Source organism: Pseudophryne corroboree, chromosome 6 (genome assembly GCF_028390025.1).
Source record: "Pseudophryne corroboree isolate aPseCor3 chromosome 6, aPseCor3.hap2, whole genome shotgun sequence".
Lineage (NCBI taxonomy): Eukaryota > Metazoa > Chordata > Amphibia > Anura > Myobatrachidae > Pseudophryne > Pseudophryne corroboree.
This window is the reverse complement of record NC_086449.1, coordinates 427,880,147-427,901,266: the sequence shown is the minus strand read 5'-3', so window position 1 is coordinate 427,901,266 and position 21,120 is coordinate 427,880,147. Positions and strand designations below refer to the sequence as shown.

The following is a 21,120-nucleotide window of genomic DNA, read 5'->3' as shown; positions in this document are numbered from 1 at the left end:
GGGCTATATGTGAGGTATTTTTTGCCTCTAATAAGGTTTTTATTTGCCTCTCAGAGCGCCCCCCCCAGCGCTCTGCACCCTCAGTGACTGTTGTGTGAAGTGTGCTGAGAGGAAAATGGCGCACAGCTGCAGTGCTGTGCGCTACCTTTATGAAGACTCAGGAGTCTTCAGCCGCCGATTTTGGACCTCTTCTCTCTTCAGCGTCTGCAAGGGGGCCGGCGGCGCGGCTCCGGTGACCATCCAGGCTGTACCTGTGATCGTCCCTCTGGAGCTAGTGTCCAGTAGCCAAGCAGCAAATCCACTCTGCACGCAGGTGAGTTCACTACTTCTCCCCTAAGTCCCTCGTTGCAGTGATCCTGTTGCCAGCAGGACTCACTGTAAAGTAAAAAACCTAAGCTAAACTTTCTCTAAGCAGCTCTTTAGGAGAGCCACCTAGATTGCACCCTTCTCGTTCGGGCACAAAATCTAACTGGAGTCTGGAGGAGGGTCATAGGGGGAGGAGCCAGTGCACACCACCTGATCTGGTAAAAGCTTTACTTTTTTGTGCCCTGTCTCCTGCGGAGCCGCTATTCCCCATGGTCCTTTCAGGAACCCCAGCATCCACTTAGGACGATAGAGAAAACATGTTTTATTGCGTCTCAGGGCGCTCCCCCCCAGCGCCCTGCACCCTCAGTGACCGGAATGTGAAGTGTGCTGAGAGCAATGGCGCACAGCTGCAGTGCTGTGCGCTACCTTATTGAAGACAGGAACGTCTTCTGCCGCCGATTTTTCCGGACCTCTTCGCTCTTCTGGCTCTGTAAGGGGGCCGGCGGCGCGGCTCCGGGACCCATCCAGGCTGAACCTGTGATCGTCCCTCTGGAGCTAATGTCCAGTAGCCAAGAAGCCCAATCCACTCTGCATGCAGGTGAGTTCGCTTCTTCTCCCCTTAGTCCCACGATGCAGTGAGCCTGTTGCCAGCAGGTCTCACTGAAAATAAAAAAACCTATTTAAAACTTTTACTCTAAGCAGCTCTGGAGAGCTACCTAGCATGCACCCTTCTCGGCCGGGCACAAAAATCTAACTGAGGCTTGGAGGAGGGTCATAGGGGGAGGAGCCAGTGCACACCAGCTAGTCAGAAAGCTTTTACTTTTGTGCCCAGTCTCATGCGGAGCCGCTATTCCCCATGGTCCTTACGGAGTTCCCAGCATCCACTAGGACGTCAGAGAAAAGTCCGTATTTCGGAATATTCCGTATTTCGGATATTTGGATATGGGATACTCAACCTGTATTCAAGGCACCGAACTAGCCAATTTGAATGCAGGTATAAAAGCATACCTATTTTTCCCCACATACCCAAAATTAACCAAACTAAAATTTTAACGGAACTCTACTGATAGTGAAATGATTTGTGAAAACCGCAATGCAAACACCTAATACAAGTCAAAATGGATCCTGAGTGGAAGGGACAGCAAATGGACCACAATACCACGTGCATTTATGGACGGACAAAATCAAGAATTTTAAACTTTGTAAAAAGGAGCAGCACGGCTCCTTTGACAAGAAAGTTCCATTAAAATGAACCGAAATCCCTTAAAAGGTGTTCGTCAAATTACATTTTAATTAACATTTTAGTAGTATGATTTAACCAGTTAGACATTACACAGAAGACACATCATTGCTTTTGAGACCTGCCACAACCAACCATTTCCATATAGCACCTGTATTTTACCAATGCCAAATAACTATCAGAGACCACTACAGTTTGTGCTAAGAGGTCTGTACACGGGGATCGGTATGTGATCCAGTCAGCTGGGATGCCAAATGTGAGTATACCGGCATCGTGGACACCAACAGAGGGGGAATCACCTACATCGCCGGTATTCCGGCGGTGGTATAGTACCCGCGTCGGGATCCTGGTATCGGTACGGAGACAGCCGGTATCCCGATGGATGGTATGTTAACCGCATGCCCTGTACAGGGTTTGAGTCGCCAGAACAAAGGTATTGAAAAAAATAGGATTTTAATACCTACCGGTAAATCCTTTTCTCGTAGTCCATAAGGGATATTGGGGATACATTAGTAGGATGGGTATAGACGGGGTCCAAAGGAGCCAGTGCACTTTAAATTTCTTCCACTGGGTGTGCTGGCTCCTCCCCTCTATGCTCCCTACTACAGGCAGTTACAGGTAAAACAGGAGAACAGGAGAAATGACATACTTGAGAGAAGGAACATAACAAGTGTGGTGAGCTTTACACATCAGCACACCATAACATAACCAGGCCAGCAACGGCTGGCAACATAACAGCAACAGCTGAACAGGTAACACAGAACTGATGGGCAGATGTATTAAGCCTGGAGAAGTGATAAAGCAGTGATAAGTGCAAGATGATAACGCACCAGCCAATCAGCTCCAATATGTAAATTGACAGTTAGGAGCCGATTGGCTGGTGCGTTATCACCTTCCACTTATCACTGCTTTATCACTTCTCCATGCTTAATACATCTGCAAAAAGTTACCACACAGAGGCGGGTGGTATTCATGTGACCGCCGGTCAGCTGACCGACAGTCACATGACCTCCTCCACCAGCCCGACGGGTCACTGTCCCGATGGTCGGCATGCCGATCAACAGGGACTATTTCCACTCGTGGGTGTCCACGACACCCATAGAGTGGGAATAGAACCCGTGGCGACCGCAGGTCGCCACCGAGCCCGCAGCGTGGCGAGCGCAGCGAGCCCGCAAGGGGCTTGCAGCACTCGCCCCTCCCCGCCGGGATCCCGGCGTCGGTATGCTGCCGGGATCCGGGCGTTGGAAAGCTGACCGGCGGTCAGCCGTACTACACCCCACAGAGGCAGGCGCCAATATCCCTTATGGACTATGAGAAAAAGATTTACTGGTAGGTATTAAAATCCTATTTTCTTTAGCACCCATAAGGGATATTGGGCACACATTAGTACAATGGAGATGTTCCTAAGCTTCCAGAACAGGTGGGAATGTGCGGAGACATCTGCAGCACCGCCTGCCCAAACTGGGTATCCTCTTTGGCCAGGGTATCAAATTTGTAGAACTTCACAAAGGTGTTCTTCCCCAACCAGGTAGCAGCTCGGCATAGTTGCAAGGCCGAGACTCCACGGGCAGCCGCCCAGGAAGACCCCACCGATCTTGTAGAGTGGGCCTTCAGAGACTTAGGAACAGGTAAGGCTGCCGACACATAGGCCTATTGAATAGTAAGCCCAATGGACTGCTTTGAAGCAGGGCAACCCTTCTTCTGTGCATCATAAAGCACAAACAAGGAATCCGTCTTTCTGATCCGAGCCGTTTTCTTGACATAGATTTTCAAGGCTCTAACTGCATCCAATGCCTCCGGAGGCATTCACAGTAGGTTTATTCAAGTGAAACGCGGAGACCACCTTCAGCAGGAACTGTAGTCTAGTTCTGAGCTCTGCTCTGTTCTCATAAAAGACCAAGTATGGACTTTTACACGATAAGGCCCCCAATTCCGAGACACGTCTAGCAGAAGCCAAGGCCAGTAACATCATAGTCTTCCACGTGAGGTACTTGTCTTCCACCGTCAGAGGTTCAAACCAGGAGTACTGCAGAAAACGTAACCCCACATCCAAATCCCAAGGTACCGTAGGCGGCACAAACGGAGGTTGTATGTGAAGCACCCCTTGCAAGAAGGTCTGAACATCTGGCAATAGAACCAACTTCTTCTGGAAGATGACGAAAAGAGCTTCTTGAAATCTGGACCTTAATGGATCCCAGACGTAAGCCTTTATCCACTCCAGCCTGCAGGAAACGAAGGAGTCTTCCCAATTGAAAGTCTGCAGATGGATATGTGCATTCCTCGCACCAGGAGACATATCTCCGCCAGATATGATAGTGTTTTGATGTCACAGGTTTTCTGGCTTGCACCATAGTGGCAACGACCTTTTTGGAAAGCCCTTTGTGAGCTAGGATGTTCCGCTCAACTTCCATGCCGTCAAACGAAGCCGCCGTAAGTCCAGGTAGACGAATGGTACTTGCTGAAGAAGATCCCTTCTAAATGGCAGAGGCCAAGGGTCTTCTATGGACATGTCAAGAAGAGCCGCGTACCACACTCTTCGGGGCCAATCCGGGGCAATCGAGATTGCTTGCACTCCTTGATGCCTGATCCTCTTGAGCACCTTTGGGATCAACGGAATTGGAGGAAATAGGTAGACCAGCTGGTAAGGCGAAGGTGATGTCAGTGCATCCATTGCGCCCGCCCCAGGGTCTCTGGTTCGCAAGCAATAGCAACAAAACTTCTTGTTGAGGCGCCATCATGTCGATCTGTGGGCATCCCCATCTGTCGATGATCTGTTGAAACACCTGAGGGTGTAGACCCCACTCCCCCGGGTGGAGATCGTGGTGACTCAGGAAGTCCGCTTTCCAGTTGTCCACTCCCGGAATGAAGATTGCGGACAGTGCTCTTGCATTTCTTTTCGCCCAGAGGAGTATCCTTGACACTTCTCACATGTAGGCCCTGCTTTTTGTCCCACCTTGTCGACTGATGTACGCCACAGCCGTGTCGTTGTCCGACTGAGCCTGGATTGCCGGATTCCTGAGCAGAGGAGAGGCCTGAATCAGAGCATTGAAGATAGACTGAAGTTCCAGGATGTTGATCGGAAGTAGGGCCTCCTGGGCAGACAACCTGCCCTAGAACAGCGCCCCCTGGGTGACAGCTCCCCATCCTCATAGACTCGCATAAGTCGTGAGGAGGTCCCAATCCTGAATCCCGAAGCGTCGACCTTTCAGGAGATTGGGAGACTGTAGCCACCACAGGAGAGAAATCCTGGACTGTGGTTACAGCTGAATCATCCGGTGCAATATGGAGATGGAAACCGGACCACTTGTTCAGGATGTCCAATTGGAATGTTCTGGCATGGAACCATCCATACTGTATTGCCTCGTACGATGCCACCATCTTTCCCAATAATTTTATGCAAAGATGAATCGACACTCGAGCAGGTCTGAGGACCATGCAAACCATTTCCTGGAGTGTTCTCATTTTTACCACTGGGAGGAACACTCTCTGTGCTACAGTATCTAGAAGCACACCCAGAAACAGGAGCCGCTGAAACTGTTCCAGGTGGGACTCACCCTTGGTGAGACAGAATTTGGATAGTGCAATCTATATGGAGCAGTAGAAGCTACCGGGAACTCGCTTTTATCAGGAGATCGTCCAGGTAAGGGACTATATTGACCCCCTGGACTCTGAGTTGAAACATCATTTACGCCATCACCTTCGTGAACACCCTTGGAGCTGTAGACATGTCGAAGGGTAACACCAGGAACTGGTAGTGATCGTTCAGGAGAAAAACCTCAGATAGGCCTGATGAGGAGGCCAAATTGGGATATGGAGGTAGGCATCCTAGATATCTAGACAGACTAGGAACTCCTGCGATCACTGCTCTCAAAGATTCCATCTTGAATTTGAAAAACTTCAGGTAAGGATTCAAGGACTTCAAATTCAAAATGGGTCTTCACAGACACATCTGGTTTTGGTACTACGAATAGGCTGGAGTAGTAACCTTGTCCTAGTTGATGCAGGGGCACTGGAACAATGACCAGAGAATGGACCAACTTTGTGATGGCCAGTAGCAGATTTACACGCATATTTTCCAAAGCTGGTAAGCTTGATTTGAAAAATCGTTGGGGAGGAGCACCGTCGAACTCCAGCTTGTAACCCTGAGAGATTAGGTCCCTTACCCAGGTATCCTGGCAGGAACCTTCCCAGATATGGCTGAAACGACGTAACCGAGCTCCCACCACGAGATCCTCTTGGGGTGGGTTGGCACCGTCATGCTGAATGTTTTGCAGAAGCCGAACTGGTGCTCTGTTCCGGAGAGCCGGCAATGGCTGGTTTCTTAGGCTTACCTCTGTTGCCTCTAGTTGCGTTGGAGGCACCCCTGGCCCTAGCTCGAAATCTGGTGGACGGAAAGGACTGGGCAGACAGTCCTGGGTAGGTACTTCTAGCAGGCGGAGCCCCAGAGGGAAGAAACGTGGATTTTCCAGCAGTAACCTTGGAAATCCATGTGTCCAATTCCCTCTGAAGAGCCATTCACCTGTAAAGGGAAGAGATTCCACATTTCGTTTGGAATCAGCGTCTGCAGTCCACTGACGCAACCATATGGCTCTGCATGCAGATACAGCCATAGCAGTGGTCCTAGCATTTATATTGCCAATCTCTTTTAGGGAGTCACAGAGAACTCTAGCCGTGTACTGAATGTGTTTTAGGAAAGTAACAGTAGTAATCAGGGTCATATCCTCCTGAATTTGAGTAGCCCAGGAATGAATTGTATGCGTCATCCAGCAACCTGCAATGACTGGTCTTTGAAATACACCTGCAGCAGTGTAGATAGATTTCAGTGTGGCCTCAATTTTTCTATCCCCCGGATCCTTTACCGTAAAGGATCCTGGGGTAGGGAGTAACGCCTTTTTGGAAAGGCGAGAGACAGACCTCTACAGCTGGAGATTCTTCCCAGAACTTTCTGCCTTCAGGGGCAAAGGGAGAGGTATGCAAAAATCGTTTTGACACCTGATATTTTTTATCAGGAGTTTTCCAGGCTAATTTAAACAAATCATCTAATTCCTTGGAATCAGGAAAAGCGACTGTAAGAGGAAAAATGACTGCCGATTTGTAGCGTCCTCCAGGGGGAGCATTAGCACATCTTATAGCCAAAATGAGGGGCTCAATACCCTGTGCATGCATGGAGTCACCACTTATGGGGTTCACATCATCCTGTATATCATCATCAGTATCTGATAGGAGTGCAGGTAAAACACGTTTATGAGAACCTGTAGTAGATGGGGGGGATGGGGGCATCACCCCTGGAAGCCAGACTTGCTACTACTTATTGCAGTTCTTGTGTTTTATTGGCATTAGCAGCTAATTGAGATGACATCAGACATCATATTTGTGATAGCCCCCAGCCAGGAGGGCTCGTGACTCTCCCCCACGTTATCAGCATTTTGTGATGGCTGACTACACTGCTCACATGATAAAGAGCCAGACGAGGGAGGGGAGAATCTGGCAATACAGACACTGCATAATTTTTGTTATACCATTATGGAGTAACACACAATAACACATACAACACAGACTGAGTTACAAACAAGCCTGCCCTATTGCACGTGAGAGGAGACAAGGAGTTATAGAGGACACTAGCACACTAACGCTGCAGAGCCCCAATGAGGCTGTCAGCATTTTTTTTAATATAGATATATCAGTTAAACTGTTAATAACTAGGATTCCCCTAGAGGAATATGGTGCACAAATAGCGGTTCTCCCCCTACTCAAACACCCTGTACCAGTGATCCAGCGTGTGACACACTGGAGGAGCTGTGTGAGGCAGCTGCTTATGCAGAGGAAGGCGCCAAAATGCCGCTGAGCCCGCTCTGATATAGCTCCGCCCCCCCGTAATGGCACCGGAGCTACTGTACCTATTTATACTGGCTATGTCTCCTAAATGCGCTGTAGTGTCACATAAATGTTAAGTACAGCAAATGTCAGCCAGTGTCACGCAGGGGCTGCAGCGAAACCCCCCCCCCCAGGAGGGACCCGTATGCCCCACCCGCGCTTTTGCCGCATCATGAACCGGGGGACCTCCCTAGCGGGATCCCCGGTTTGTACTCACCACCGACGATCACCTTCAGGCAGCACTAGAGGTGTGCGGCATGCTGTGACTGCGTACAAACAGTCCCTCAGGACGGTGGTCCTGCAGCGGGGAAGCAGCTCTGCACCTTACAAGGCCGGTGACCCCACCCCCAACCCCCACAGCGCAGGTATGCTGTTGCCTAAACAGCTTACCGAAAATAATAACGTTTTAAAAGAAACGGACTCAATCTGGAGCTCCAGAGTGTGCATCCTCTCCTGAGGGCACTTTTTTCTAAACTGCCTGTGGGAGGGGGCATAGAGGGGAGGAGCCAACACACCCAGTGGAAGAAATTTAAAGTACACTGGCTCCTTTGGACCCCGTCTATACCCATTGTACTAATGTGTCCCCAATATACCTTACGGATGCTAGAGAAAATAAGCACAGTGCTGTTTCAGTACTCACATAAATGTATACAATCTATCCAGCACAGCTTCAGGGAGTACCTGTGAACAGGCTCTGAATAGACAACATGTATTGTAAAAAAAAAAAAAAAAAAGTCTTGTTCCTACAAAGTGTACAAAGGCAATGAATTGGCAGGTAGCAGAATACTGGAGAGTCTACAAACTGGTAGGTTCAGTTAGTTTTCGATAGCTCCATAAAATATTTTAAACACAGTTCTGAAACCCAATATGGTCGTGAATGGCCCTACAAACCAATAAGGACACCATAACCATTTAGCAAAATGGAAAGAAAAATACTGTTGTTTACCTTTTCAAAATCAACTACCTGTATGCTATACTAATAAGGAAAGCCCACACTGAAAAAAAGATATTGGTTCTTACCGGATACATATGTTTCTCTGACAGCATGTGGGGCACTGGAAAACCACGGGGGCCATAGCTGGTGATGGATAAGTTTGAGCACTAAGCAGTTAACTTTCAGAGCAGCTAAGGCACCTCCTCCCTTATTCCCTGCCTCGACCAGTCAGTTTTACTCTAGTAAAAAAAGTATAAGACTTAGCCTCTTTCTACAGTGTTCCTGACCCAAGAATCTGACACGTTTTTCGTCATCCTTGTAGAGTAAATGTAAACTGCCTCCCACATTGGAGACACTTAGGTGAGAGTTTAACCCGTCATATGGGTCATTTTTCAGTGGGCTTGGGGGTCAGTTTGCGATCTGTCCAAGTCTTTCTTTTGACTTTCCACTTCTGGAAGTGGAGCACTGACCAGGAGAGGAGGGCTGAAACCTGGGTCAAGCTTTGGACCGAAAAGGGAGGAACTTTAGGCTTAGTGGTTGAGGACGCTAGGAAAGCAGTCTTAGAGGTTGTTGCAGATGCAGTAAATTTGTCCAATTAAGTGCCAAAGAGTACCTTGCCATCCAAAGAAAGATTCTGAAACTATCTTGGATTCTGCATCGACCTGCCAATTTCAAAGCCAGGGGTCCACTGCTGAGGCCAAGACACTGGCTGAAAGAAGCCTTGCAGAGATAAGCCACAGCTTCTTTGACATTGTATCAAGAGTGATAAAAAAAAAATTACATTTCACTGCTTTTAATCTCCTGTAACTCTGCTCTCAGCACCAAATATAGATTGTTACAAAGTACAGCTTGAATAAGAATGCCAAGGTTGATACTATTTACCAATTACATGTCTGGTTGTATGCTGACTATATATATAATTCAGTTTCAGTAAATGTTTTAACTTCATTTGGTAATTAAATCAGTGCTTTGCTTTATATCTTTAGAAATGTGGTTGGTGTTTGTTAGAGATATAATGGCGTTTTTAATAGGATAAGAGGAGGTGTGCAAGTATATCTATATATCCATCTACACAAACACACATATTATATATATATATATATATATATATATATATATATATATATATATATATATATATATATACATACATACACACACACACACACATACATACATATACACATACATACACTGCTCAAAAAAATAAAGGGAAAAATAAGAATTTACTCACCGGTAATTCTATTTCTCGTAGTCCGTAGTGGATGCTGGGTACTCCGTAAGGACCATGGGGTATAGACGGGCTCCGCAGGAAACTGGGCACTCTTAAAAGAAAGATTAGGTACTATATCTGGTGTGCACTGGCTCCTCCCTCTATGCCCCTCCTCCAGACCTCAGTTAGGGAAACTGTGCCCGGAAGAGCTGACATTACTAGGAAAGGATTTGGAATCCAGAGTAAGACTCATACCAGCCACACCAATCACACCGTACAACTCGTGATAACTATACCCAGTTAACAGTATGAACAATAACTGAGCCTCTCTCAACAGATGGCTCATACAATAACCCTTTAGTTAAGCAATAACTATATACATGTATTGCAGAGAGTCCGCACTTGGGACGGGCTCCCAGCATCCACTACGGACTACGAGAAATAGAATTACCGGTGAGTAAATTCTTATTTTCTCTGACGTCCTAGTGGATGCTGGGTACTCCCGTAAGGACCATGGGGATTATACCAAAGCTCCCAAACGGGCGGGAGAGTGCGGATGACTCTGCAGCACCGAATGAGCAAACTCAAGGTCCTCCTCAGCCAGGGTATCAAACTTGTAGAATTTTGCAAAAGTGTTTGAACCCGACCAAGTAGCAGCTCGGCAAAGTTGTAAAGCCGAGACCCCTCGGGCAGCCGCCCAAGAAGAGCCCACCTTCCTCGTGGAATGGGCTTTTACTAATTTAGGATGCGGCAGTCCAGCCGCAGAATGTGCAAGCTGAATCGTGCTACAGATCCAGCGAGCAATAGTCTGCTTTTAAGCAGGAGCACCCAGCTTGTTGGGTGCATGCAGGATAAATAGCGAGTCAGTTTTTCTGACTCTAGCCGTCCTGGAAACATAAAGTTTCAGGGCCCAGACTACGTCCAGCAACTTGGAATCCTCCAAGTCCCTAGTAGCCGCAGGCACCACAATAGGTTGGTTCAAATTAAACGATGATACCACCTTAGGGAGAAATTGGGGACGAGTCCTCCATTCTGCCCTTTCCATATGGAAGATCAGATATGGGCTTTTACATGACAAAGCCACCAATTCTGACACACGCCTAGTCCAAGCTAAGGCCAAAAGCATGACCACTTTCCACGTGAGATATTTTAGCTCCACGGTCTTAAGTGGCTCAAACCAGTGGTATTTTAGGAATCCAACACACGTTAAGATCCCAAGGTGCCACTGGAGGCACAAAAGGGGCTGAATATGCAACACCCCTGTAACAACGTCCGAACTTCAGGCAGTGAAGCCAGTTCTTTTTGAGAGAAAAAGGGATAGGGCCGAAATCTTGGCCTTTATGGATCCTAATTTTAGGCCCATAGTCACTCCTGACTGTAGGAAGTGCAGGAATCGACCCCCCTGGAATTCCTCTGTAGGGCCTTCCCGGCCACACACCAAGCAACCTATTTTCGCCATATACAGTGAAAAAGTCTTGCTGTCACATCTTTCCTAGCCTTTATCAGCGTAGGAATAACTGCATCCGGAATGCCCTTTTCCGCTAGGATCCGGCGTTCAACCGCCATGCCGTCCAACGCAGCCGCGGTAAGTCTTGGATCAGACAGGGTCCCTGTTGCAACATGTCCTGACCGAGAGGCAGAGGCCATGGGTCCTCTGAGAGCATTCCTTGCAGTTCCGGGTACCGAGTCCTTCTTGGCCAATCCGGAGCAAAGAATATTGTTCACACTCCTCCGTTTATTACAATTCTCAGCCCTTGGGTCTGAGAGGAAGAGGAGGGAATATATAGTTACTAGTGCGACCACAGCTATCGCCTGAGAGTCCCTTGACCAAGCGTAAAAGCTTTTTTATCTTTTTATTGAGGTGGGACGCCATGTAGTCCACCTGAGGCAGTTTCCATCAATTTGCAAAACTGCGTGAAGACTTCCTGATGAAGTCACCACTTTCCCGGGTGGAGGTCGTGTCCACTCCCGGAATGAACACTGCTGACAGTGCGCTTACTTGATTCTCCGCCCAGCGAAGAATTCTGGTGGCTTCTACCCTCGCCACCCTGCTCCTTGTGCCGCCCTGGCGGTTTACATGAGCCCCTGCGGTCTGACTGGATCAGAACCGGTTGGTCGCGAAGCAGGATCTCCGCTTGACTTAGGGCGTTGTATATGGCCCTTAGTTCCAGGATATTAATGTGAAGGCAAGTCTGTTGGCTTGACCACAAACCTTGGAATTTTCTTCACTGTGTAACTGCCCCCCACCCTCGGAGGCTTGCATCCGTGGTCACCAGGACCCAGTCCTGAATGCCGAATCTGCGGCCCTCGAGAAGGTGAGCACTCCGCAGCCACCACAGGAGAGACACCCTGGCCCTGGGGGATAGGGTGATTAACCGATGCATCTGAAGATGTGATCCGGACCACTTGTCCAGTAAGTTCCATTGTCCTTGCATGGAACCAGCCGAAGGGGATGGCCTCGTATGATGCCATCATCCTTCCCAGGACTCGAGTGCAGTGATGCACTGACACCTGTTTTGGTTTTCAATGGATTCCCGACCAGTGTCATGAGCTCCTGAGCTCTCTCTATCGGGAGATAAACCCTCTTCTGGTCTGTGTCTAGGATCATGCCTAGGCGAGGCAGATGAGCTGTAGGAACCAACTGCGACTTCGGAATATATAGAATCCAGTCGTGCTGCCGTTTCACTTCCAGAGAAGGTGATACGCTGTCCAGCAACTGCTCTCTTGATCTCGCTTTTATGAGGAGATCATCCAAGTATGTGATAATAGTGACACCTTGCTTCCGCAGGAGCACCATCATATCCGCCATTACCTTGGTGAAATTGGTAATGACAATCCCGTACCGCAATTCTGAGGTACGCCTGATGAGGTGGATAAATGGGGACACGAAGGTATGCATCCCTTATGTCCCGATTCATTTCAGGCTTGCAATGACCGCTCTTAGCGATTCCATCTTGAACCTGAACCTTTTCAGGTATATGTTCAGGGATTTTAATACAATATGGGTCTAACCGAACTGTCTGGTTTCGGGATTATAACATGGTCGAATAATAACACCCTCTTGTTGAAGGAGGGGACCCTTGACCACCACCTGTTGAAGATACAATCTACGAATTGCAGTTAACACTGGCTCCCTCTCTTGGGGGGTAACCTGCCGGGTCCTCGGTGAGGGGGCATCTTCTCACAGTCCAGCCTGTATCCCTGCGATACAATTTCTATTGCCCACGGATCTAACAGGGAGTGTACCCACTTGTGGCTGAACTTACGAAGGCGTGTCCCCACCGGGCCTAGCTCCGCTTGTGGAGTCCCAGCGACATGCGGTGGATTTTTGTAGAGGCCGGGGAGGACTTCTGTTCCTGGGGACTAGCTGTGTTGTACAGCTTCTTTCCTCTGCCCCCGGCTCTGACAAGAAAGGACGCACTACCCGTGAACAAGCTAACTGTGAAACGTACGTTGGGGGAGATGGACGTGGTCACGGTGAGCGCGCTCACGTGACCAGCAGACCGGCAGGAGAGGAGACCAGGCGAGCCGCAGAGATACACAGCTCGTCTAGCCGAGCTGTCAGCGGCACTCAGCAAGCAGGACACAGACGCCAGGCGGCTATAAGTATAATTTTTTATATCCTGCACATTTCTCGTCTCCCGCTCTCCAGCCACGCACAGATGTAATTTAACAGCATGTGCATTGGTCTCTTTTTTCGGCAAATTTTTGCCACTTACTTAAGGCATTATTCATTGCATATGAAACGCTTTTCTGCTTTCTAGGTGCTATCAACACATAGTTTAATTCTTTGACACTTTTTGTGTCACTTCGTGGCTGACACATTATAATTAGTAACAATTTGTTATTCTCTATAGCTGTAGCAATTACAGTACAGGTGTCGTCACTCCCTCATCCCTGTATAAATAGCACTGTTTCTTTATACAGGTCTCAAATACAGGCATAGAATCAAGGTATACACACTTGCTATTTTAGCACAAATGATATTTGGCATGTCACAATTCTGATTTATTTATTGTGGACACACAGTGTATACATGACCATTTGTTTCCTTACTGAAAGTATAACAGCTCAACAAGATTGTTATAAAGACAGCATGTGGCATTTCAGGCTCTAATGATTTAGTTAGCCTTAGTGTGGATAACAGAGATTGTGTCTCTGGAAATATATTCCCTATCTACCTATCCACTTCTGCTAATCTGTCTGTTCAGCTGACAAATATGTTTTCTAGTGCATTTCCATTCCCAGCCCTATACTTTCTGTGAAGGTGGAGGGGGAGGATGGTGGATTCATCTAGATCATTATAGTTTCAGCTTTAATCACATTACATTATTTGAAACATATTCGTGATTCAATGCTCATTAATCTTGTTGGCATGTCATCAGTATAATAAGGGTCCATTCTTGCCCTATCACACGTGAAAAATCTATTTTGAATGATGTTGCACAGCACAAAAAATGCAACATACAGACGGCTCCATTTGGCAAAACCGACTGACCATATGATTTAAACCTCCGTATACCTACACATTTGGAATACAATTTGGTGCAATGATGGTCAAACACATGTCTCTTTTTTAAGAGATCATTTGCCCATCCTAACAACCAGGTTTATGGTATACTTAACAGCTGCATACCAGCTGCAGGTTTTTGCCTCATCAAACCTAAATCTACTACCATACCACACCGTACATGCCCAATCTCGTCCGATCTTGGAAGCAATACGGTGTTGGGCCTGGTCAGTACTTAGGTGGTTGACCACTAAGGAATACCTGGTGTTGTAGGTTTTTCTTGACGGCAATACTCTGGCTATTGCACTAACCCTTAAAAATCAATACCTGGCGGGCAATTTTTGGTTTTGCCGTAATCTAACGCCGTCTTTTTGCCTTATATATATGTTTTCACCTATATATTCACAGTCGTAATTCCAAACCAATGTTTCACTTTGTTTAATCATATTCTTAAAACAGCAATTTTGAGTGTACTTTTATTTTATTTAAAAATAATTAAAGGTTACGTTTTAATATCTACCTCATTATGCATAATCTCAATCACAATTGTTTCCAAGAGTGAGTGCTCCCAACAAGGGTCACTTTTTCTTTCTCTCCTCTCTTTATTACCTATGTAATAGACCCATGGGAGCACCATCGATAATCACCCTTTTTTCTACCTATAAAAGAACTTTTTTTGTTCAACGGTAGATGGTGATAAATTCCGGAAGTTTTTCCGGTTTGTCGGTTTTCTTGGAAACACATACAAATTATTTATTCATTCAACATCACCTAGTCCTGTGCGGCATCCTTAACCCAATTTTCTATTGCAAGAAAGGACGCACCTCAGACTTTCTTGTTTCTTTTTTCGAAAAGCTGCATTTAATAATGTCGTGCTTTCCTAGGCTGTGCAGGAATATAAGGCAAAATATCAGAATTACCAGCTATAGCTGTGGAGACCAGGCCCGAGAACCTTTCTCCACACAATCCTCAGCCTTCCATATGCCTCTTAAGTCGGCATCATCTGTCCAATGTATATTCTACAGGACACGTCACGCAGAAATCGACATAGCTTTTGTCTCTAGGACCCAGTATACTCATGTCCCTTTGGGCATGCTTTATAATTATATATCTATCACTTAAGACAGCATCTTAAAATATTTATATGCATACTAGGGTCTCAATCTCTGCTGATAAGGTACCTGTCCATGCTGCCATAGCGCTATAAACCCATGCCGACACAATCGCCGGTCTGGGTAGTATACTAGAATGTGCACACTATCTGCAGGATCCCTGAGAATAGCTAGTGCAAACAGGACACCCAAGGGGAAGATTCTCAACACATCCTGGCCCTAGTGGGGAAAGGATACAGCCTGAGAATTCTCTTGTGGGAAGCTGCCGTCTCTTGTCTGGAGATTCCCGCTCTTTTTCCTCATGAGAGGAGGGAAATTTACCTCAGCATTCTTCCCCTTAACATGTGTACTCTCGTGTCAGGGACAGATGAGTCATCAGTGATATGCAAATCATCTTTTATTCCAATAATCATATATTGAATATCTTTTAGCCCTCTTGGCTGTAACTTTGCATTATCGTAGTCAACAGTGGAGTTAAACTCCGTGTCGATACTTTGTTATTTTGGATAGTGAACATAGAGAGACTCTGAAGGACTCTGTGACATAGGGACAGACCAGGGTAGATTTCCTTTCTGTTCCCTAACCTTTTGTGCAATAATTTTACCTCAGCACTTACACATATCCAAACAGGGGTCGGCGTTGTCGACGGAGACACCCTCCCACACACATATCCGCTCTATCACCTCCTTAGAGGAGCCTTTTACCTCAGACATGTCGACACACGCGTACCGACACACCACACACACACAGGGGATGCTCTATTTGAAGACAGTTCCCCCACCAGGCCCTTTGGAGAGACAGAGAGAGAGTATGCCAGCACACACCACAGCGCTATATAATACAGGGATGTACACTATACTGAGTGATTTTTCCCCTATAGCAGCTTATATACACAGTTTTGCGCATAAATTTATGTGCCCCCCCTCTCTTTTTTACCCTTTGTGTACCAGGATACTGCAGGGGAGAGCCTGGGGAGCTTCCTTCCAGCTGAGCTGTGAAGAGAAAATGGCGCCGGTGTGCTGAGGAAGAAGGCCCGGCCCCCTCAGCTGCGGGCTTCTGTCCTTTTACGTACTTTAATGGCGGGGGTTAATGCACATATACAGTTTATCAGACTGTATTATGTGCTTTTCGCCAAGTTAGGTAATCTAATTGCTGCCCAGGGCACCCCCCCCAGCGCCCTGCACCCATCAGTGACCGGAGTGTGTGGTGTGCTAAGGGAGCAATGGCGCACAGCTGCAGTGCTGTGCGCTACCTTAATGAAGACCGGAGTCTTCAGCCGCCGATTTTCAACTTCTCTTCGTTCTTCTGGCTCTGCAAGGGGGACGGCGGCGCGGCTCCGGGACCGGACGACCGAGGACTGGGCCTGTGTTCGATCCCTCTGGAGCTAATGGTGTCCAGTAGCCTTAGAAGCCCAAGCTAGCTGCAAGCAGGTAGGTTCGCTTCTCTCCCCTCAGTCCCACGTAGCAGTGAGTCTGTTGCCAGCAGATCTCACTGAAAATAAAAAACCTAACAAATACTTTCTTTTCTAGGAAGCTCAGGAGAGCTCCTAGGGTGCATCCAGCTCTGGCCGGGCACAGATACTAACTGAGGTCTGGAGGAGGGGCATAGAGGGAGGAGCCAGTGCACACCAGATATAGTACCTAATCTTTCTTTTAAGGTGCCCAGTTTCCTGCGGAGCCCGTCTATACCCCATGGTCCTTACGGAGTACCCAGCATCCACTAGGACGTCAGAGAAACTAAAATAGCACATCCTAGATCTGAATGATTGAAATATTCTTATTAAATACTTTGTTCTTTACATAGTTGAATGTGCTGACAACAAAATCACACAAAAAATTATCAATGGAAATCAAATTTATTAACCCATGGAGGTCTGTATTTGGAGTCACACTCAAAATTAAAGTGGAAAAACACACTACAGGCTGATCCAACTTTGATGTAATGTCCTTAAAACAAGTCAAAATGAGGCTCAGTAGTGTGTGTGGCCTCCACGTGCCTGTATGACCTCCCTACAACGTCTGGGCATGTTCCTGATGAGGTGGCGGATGGTCTCCTGAGGGATCTCCTCCCAGACCTGGACTAAAGCATCCGCCAACTCCTGGACAGTCTGTGGTACAACGTGGCGTTGGTGGATGGAGAGAGACATGATGTCCCAGATGTGCTCAATTGGATTCAGGTCTGGGGAACTGGCGGGCCAGTCCATAGCATCAATGCCTTCATCTTGGAGGAACTGCTGACACACTCCAGCCACATGAGGTCTAGCATTGTCGTGCATTAGGAGGAACCCAGGGCCAACCGCACCAGCATATGGTCTCACAAGGGGTCTGAGGATCTTATCTCGGTACCTGATGGCAGTCAGGCTACCTCTGGCGAGCACATGGAGGGCTGTGCGGCCCCCCAAAGAAATGCCACCCCACACCATTACTGATCCACTGCCAAACCGGTCATGCTGGAGGATGTTGCAGGCAGCAGAACGTTCTCCTTGGCTTCTCCAGACTGTCACATGTTCTCAGTGAGAACCTGCTTTCATCTGTGAAGAACACAGGGCGCCAGTGGCGAATTTGCCAATCTTGGTGTTTTCTGGCAAATGCCAAACATCCTGCACGGTGTTGGGCTGTAAGCACAACCCCCACCTGTGGACGTCGGGCCCTCATACCACCCTCATGGAGTCTGTTTCTGATCGTTTGAGTAGACATATGCACATTTGTGGCTTGCTGGAGGTCATTTTGCAGGGATCTGGCAGTGCTCGTCCTGTTCCTCCTTGCACAAAGGTGGAGGTAGCGGTCCTGCTGCTGGGTTGTTGCCCTCCTACGACCTCCTCCACGTCTCCTGATGTACTGGCCTGTCCCCTGGTAGCGCCTCCATGCTCTGTACACTACACTGACAGACACAGCAAACCTTCTTGGCACAGCTCGCATTGATGTGCCATCCTGGATGAGCTGCACTACCTGAGCCACTTGTGTGGGTTGTAGACTCCGTCTCATGCTACCACTAGAGTGAAAGCACTGCCAGCTTTCAAAAGTGACCAAAACATCAGCCAGAAAGCATAGGAGCTGAGAAGTGGTCTGTGGTCACCACCTGCAGAACAACTCCTTTATTGGGGGGTGTCTTGCTAATTGCTTATAATTTCCATTTGCACACACAGTAGGTTAGTATGTCTATGCGAGAGACGATACTGTTACCGTCTAACACCTGGTGACACTTAAAATTAAGGAAAACCAGAACAGTGACTAACAGGTGCACCGTAGAAAGTGTCAAAACTTCAGCAAGAGAGACTACCTACTGTATAAAAGTAGATACAAATTAATATAAAAATAAAACAATGACTCACACATACATAGAAGTTGAAGAGTAAAATCTATATGGAGTATCACACACACACACACACACACACACACACACACACACACACACACACACACACACACACACACACACAAAAATGTATTGTTAACTGTATGTCACCCACACAACACAGGATAGAGCAAGAACAATACATTGCAATGCCACAACCACCACTGCCAGACCCAAAGGCAAGGTATGGGGTGTGAAACAATCAGAAAACCTGGCCCAGGAGCTTAGAATCAGGAAGGGAGCATGGCACCGTAGGCTGCGGAAAATGGCCGCTGAGCATCAGTGGGAGAGGAGAGTGGGGAAAACAGTTGACAAACTGCCTAAGGAGGGAGTGTGCAAATAGTGCAGAGCGGCGAGAACAAGGAGGCGACTCCTCCCCCTTGGAAAATCAATGCAGCAACCCCTTCTTGTCTTTAACAGCCCCTGGTGGTCTAGTGGGGCGCAAATTGCCCCATCTCCCACTAGTGATCCCCACACTGCAGGAGACTACCAGCTGTGTCCCTGGCACTCTGACTTTGGATGCAGCTCATCGCCTGCAGGAAGAGTCTGCATAGGCAGAGATGCAGTCTGCAGCAACGTAGCACTGCCCACCAGAGCAGAACAAGCAAAAATAAAGTTAATGAAGAAAATTAAAAGAAAATGTATCCAGAAGCAACATCTGAGGGCACTAAAAAACAAAACGGACTCAACTAGGCAGAGGGTAGGGTATAGGGAAGAGCTTGAGCTGCCCTGAAAGTTAACTTCCTAGTGCCCAAACTACTCCAGCGCCAGCTAAATTCCCATGGTTTTCCAGTGTACCCCATGGCTGATAAAGAAATATTAGAAGTCACCTTACAGTATCTCCCACAGTTTACACTACAGTGAATATTTTTGTTTGATGACCAGTGATATCAGTGGCCAAGATATATAGGATAATGCACTCTTATAGTAAAAAACAAATTAGGAGTAGCCAACAAGTTCTGGGGCTGATTCAGAATTAAACAAAGTGGCAGTATAGACGGGTAACCACAGAAGCCGGATTTACTACTTTAGATGCAAGATTCGATTCAGTTAGTGCGAGGATCCGTATGTCTGCAAGCGGGAAGCCGTGCTGCTTACTGATTTTACACTAGCCACCATTAATATTAGATTTATTAGAAACAGGCTTCCTCCCTTTAAATGCAGTGAGCTTTAGATACATGCCCACGTTACTCCCACAAGTTAGGACTGGTCCGTGTACTCGCATTCTCATTACCCAACTCCTGCACAGTCACACTGAATAACAATCCAGCCACGTTTTAGTCAACTTGGCATAGGACGGTGGAGCGCAAAAATGTGTAAATTCACATCTGCACATGTGCTATATGCCAAAACTCGAATATGAATCAGCCCCTCTGATAGCAATAAAAGCACTTCTGAAATGTTTCCTCTCACAAAGTGTTGGGGAGATAGAAAATGAAAAAAAGAACAATTACACAAATAGTTTACAACAGCCATGATGTCCCCAGCTGCTACAGCCTGATTGCACTTCTTATCTCACTACTCTTAACACACACTTAAGGCACCGCCACTATATATCCTTCCATAGCCATTCACACACCACTTCTGAATTAGCTTTTTAAATATCAGAGCTCATTGTTATTGTTTTGCCGGGATGGTATCAGGATCCAGACGCTTGGAATGCCGGCAGTCAGAATACAGACAGCAGCATCCTGACACCTACTAGGCAAGTCTGCTACCCCTAACGCTCCCTTCCCGCAGCCTAACCCTAACCTTTCCCTCTCCACGGCTTACCTCTCAGAAGTTCCAGCATACCTTCGTTCGGGATCCCGACATTGGTATCCCAAGCAATGCCTGGATACGGTAAAGTTGTGCGACCTTCATCCCTGTAATATGTACCAAACCACTAATTCCCCTAACAAACATCCACAAAAAACTACTTCCTGGATTTGTTCACTACTTAGACACCTTCAAAAAGTCTCTGCCTCAGCTGGACTTCTACTCTGTCTGAACTCCAAGGACCCCATTCCATCCAGTCCTTCACCAGTAAGAACCCTCACACCCAACAGCCTTTATAAATTAGTTTCTACTAATGCAAAAGTGTGTTTTCTGCACTGTATGTTACATGCTGTATCCACAGGATTGTGTTTGTGAGGCAGGTAGTACAGCAGGTCAAAGACTTACTTCCTGGTCAAAAGATCTTCTGCTAAGCTCTGGGGAACTCTCTGGTGACGAAATGCTCTGTAAATAATGAAAGAAAAGGTCATTAGATTTATAAAAATAAACGGGAAAAGAGTACTAGCGATGTGGAAGTATTACAGATGTATCCTTTTCAGGCCTACTGTAACAATGTGTACAACCCACAAGACACAAATAGTTTTTCCACACATTTATGTTGCAAAAGGAAGTGGCTTGCAGTACTATACAGACACACATCTGTATGACATATGCAAGTCAGGCAATTCCCTTCCAACAATCAACAGACAATGATCAGTAAGGAAATCTGCAAAATCCAGCATGTTAAAAATCCCTGACTGGCCAATCAATTTACGTCCAGAATCGACAAATCCTTCTGAAGATATGGTCTCTAGAATTGAA

General features: G+C 47.1%; 1 protein-coding gene and 1 pseudogene across 6 annotated transcripts in view; one reads left to right on the top strand and one right to left on the bottom strand.

Moving 5' to 3' along the window:
- The window catches only part of KMT2E (lysine methyltransferase 2E (inactive)), a 445,960-nt gene that overhangs the window by 55,871 nt on the left and 368,969 nt on the right, over window positions 1–21,120 (bottom strand). For all 6 annotated transcript variants that reach the window (XM_063927017.1, XM_063927020.1, XM_063927022.1 and 3 more), the window contains one exon: window positions 20,707–20,763. In XM_063927017.1, coding sequence (XP_063783087.1) covers window positions 20,707–20,763 — 57 coding nt within the window. The remainder of the gene's footprint in view (window positions 1–20,706; window positions 20,764–21,120) is intronic.
- On the top strand, window positions 14,235–14,353 carry LOC134939022 (5S ribosomal RNA; annotated as a pseudogene).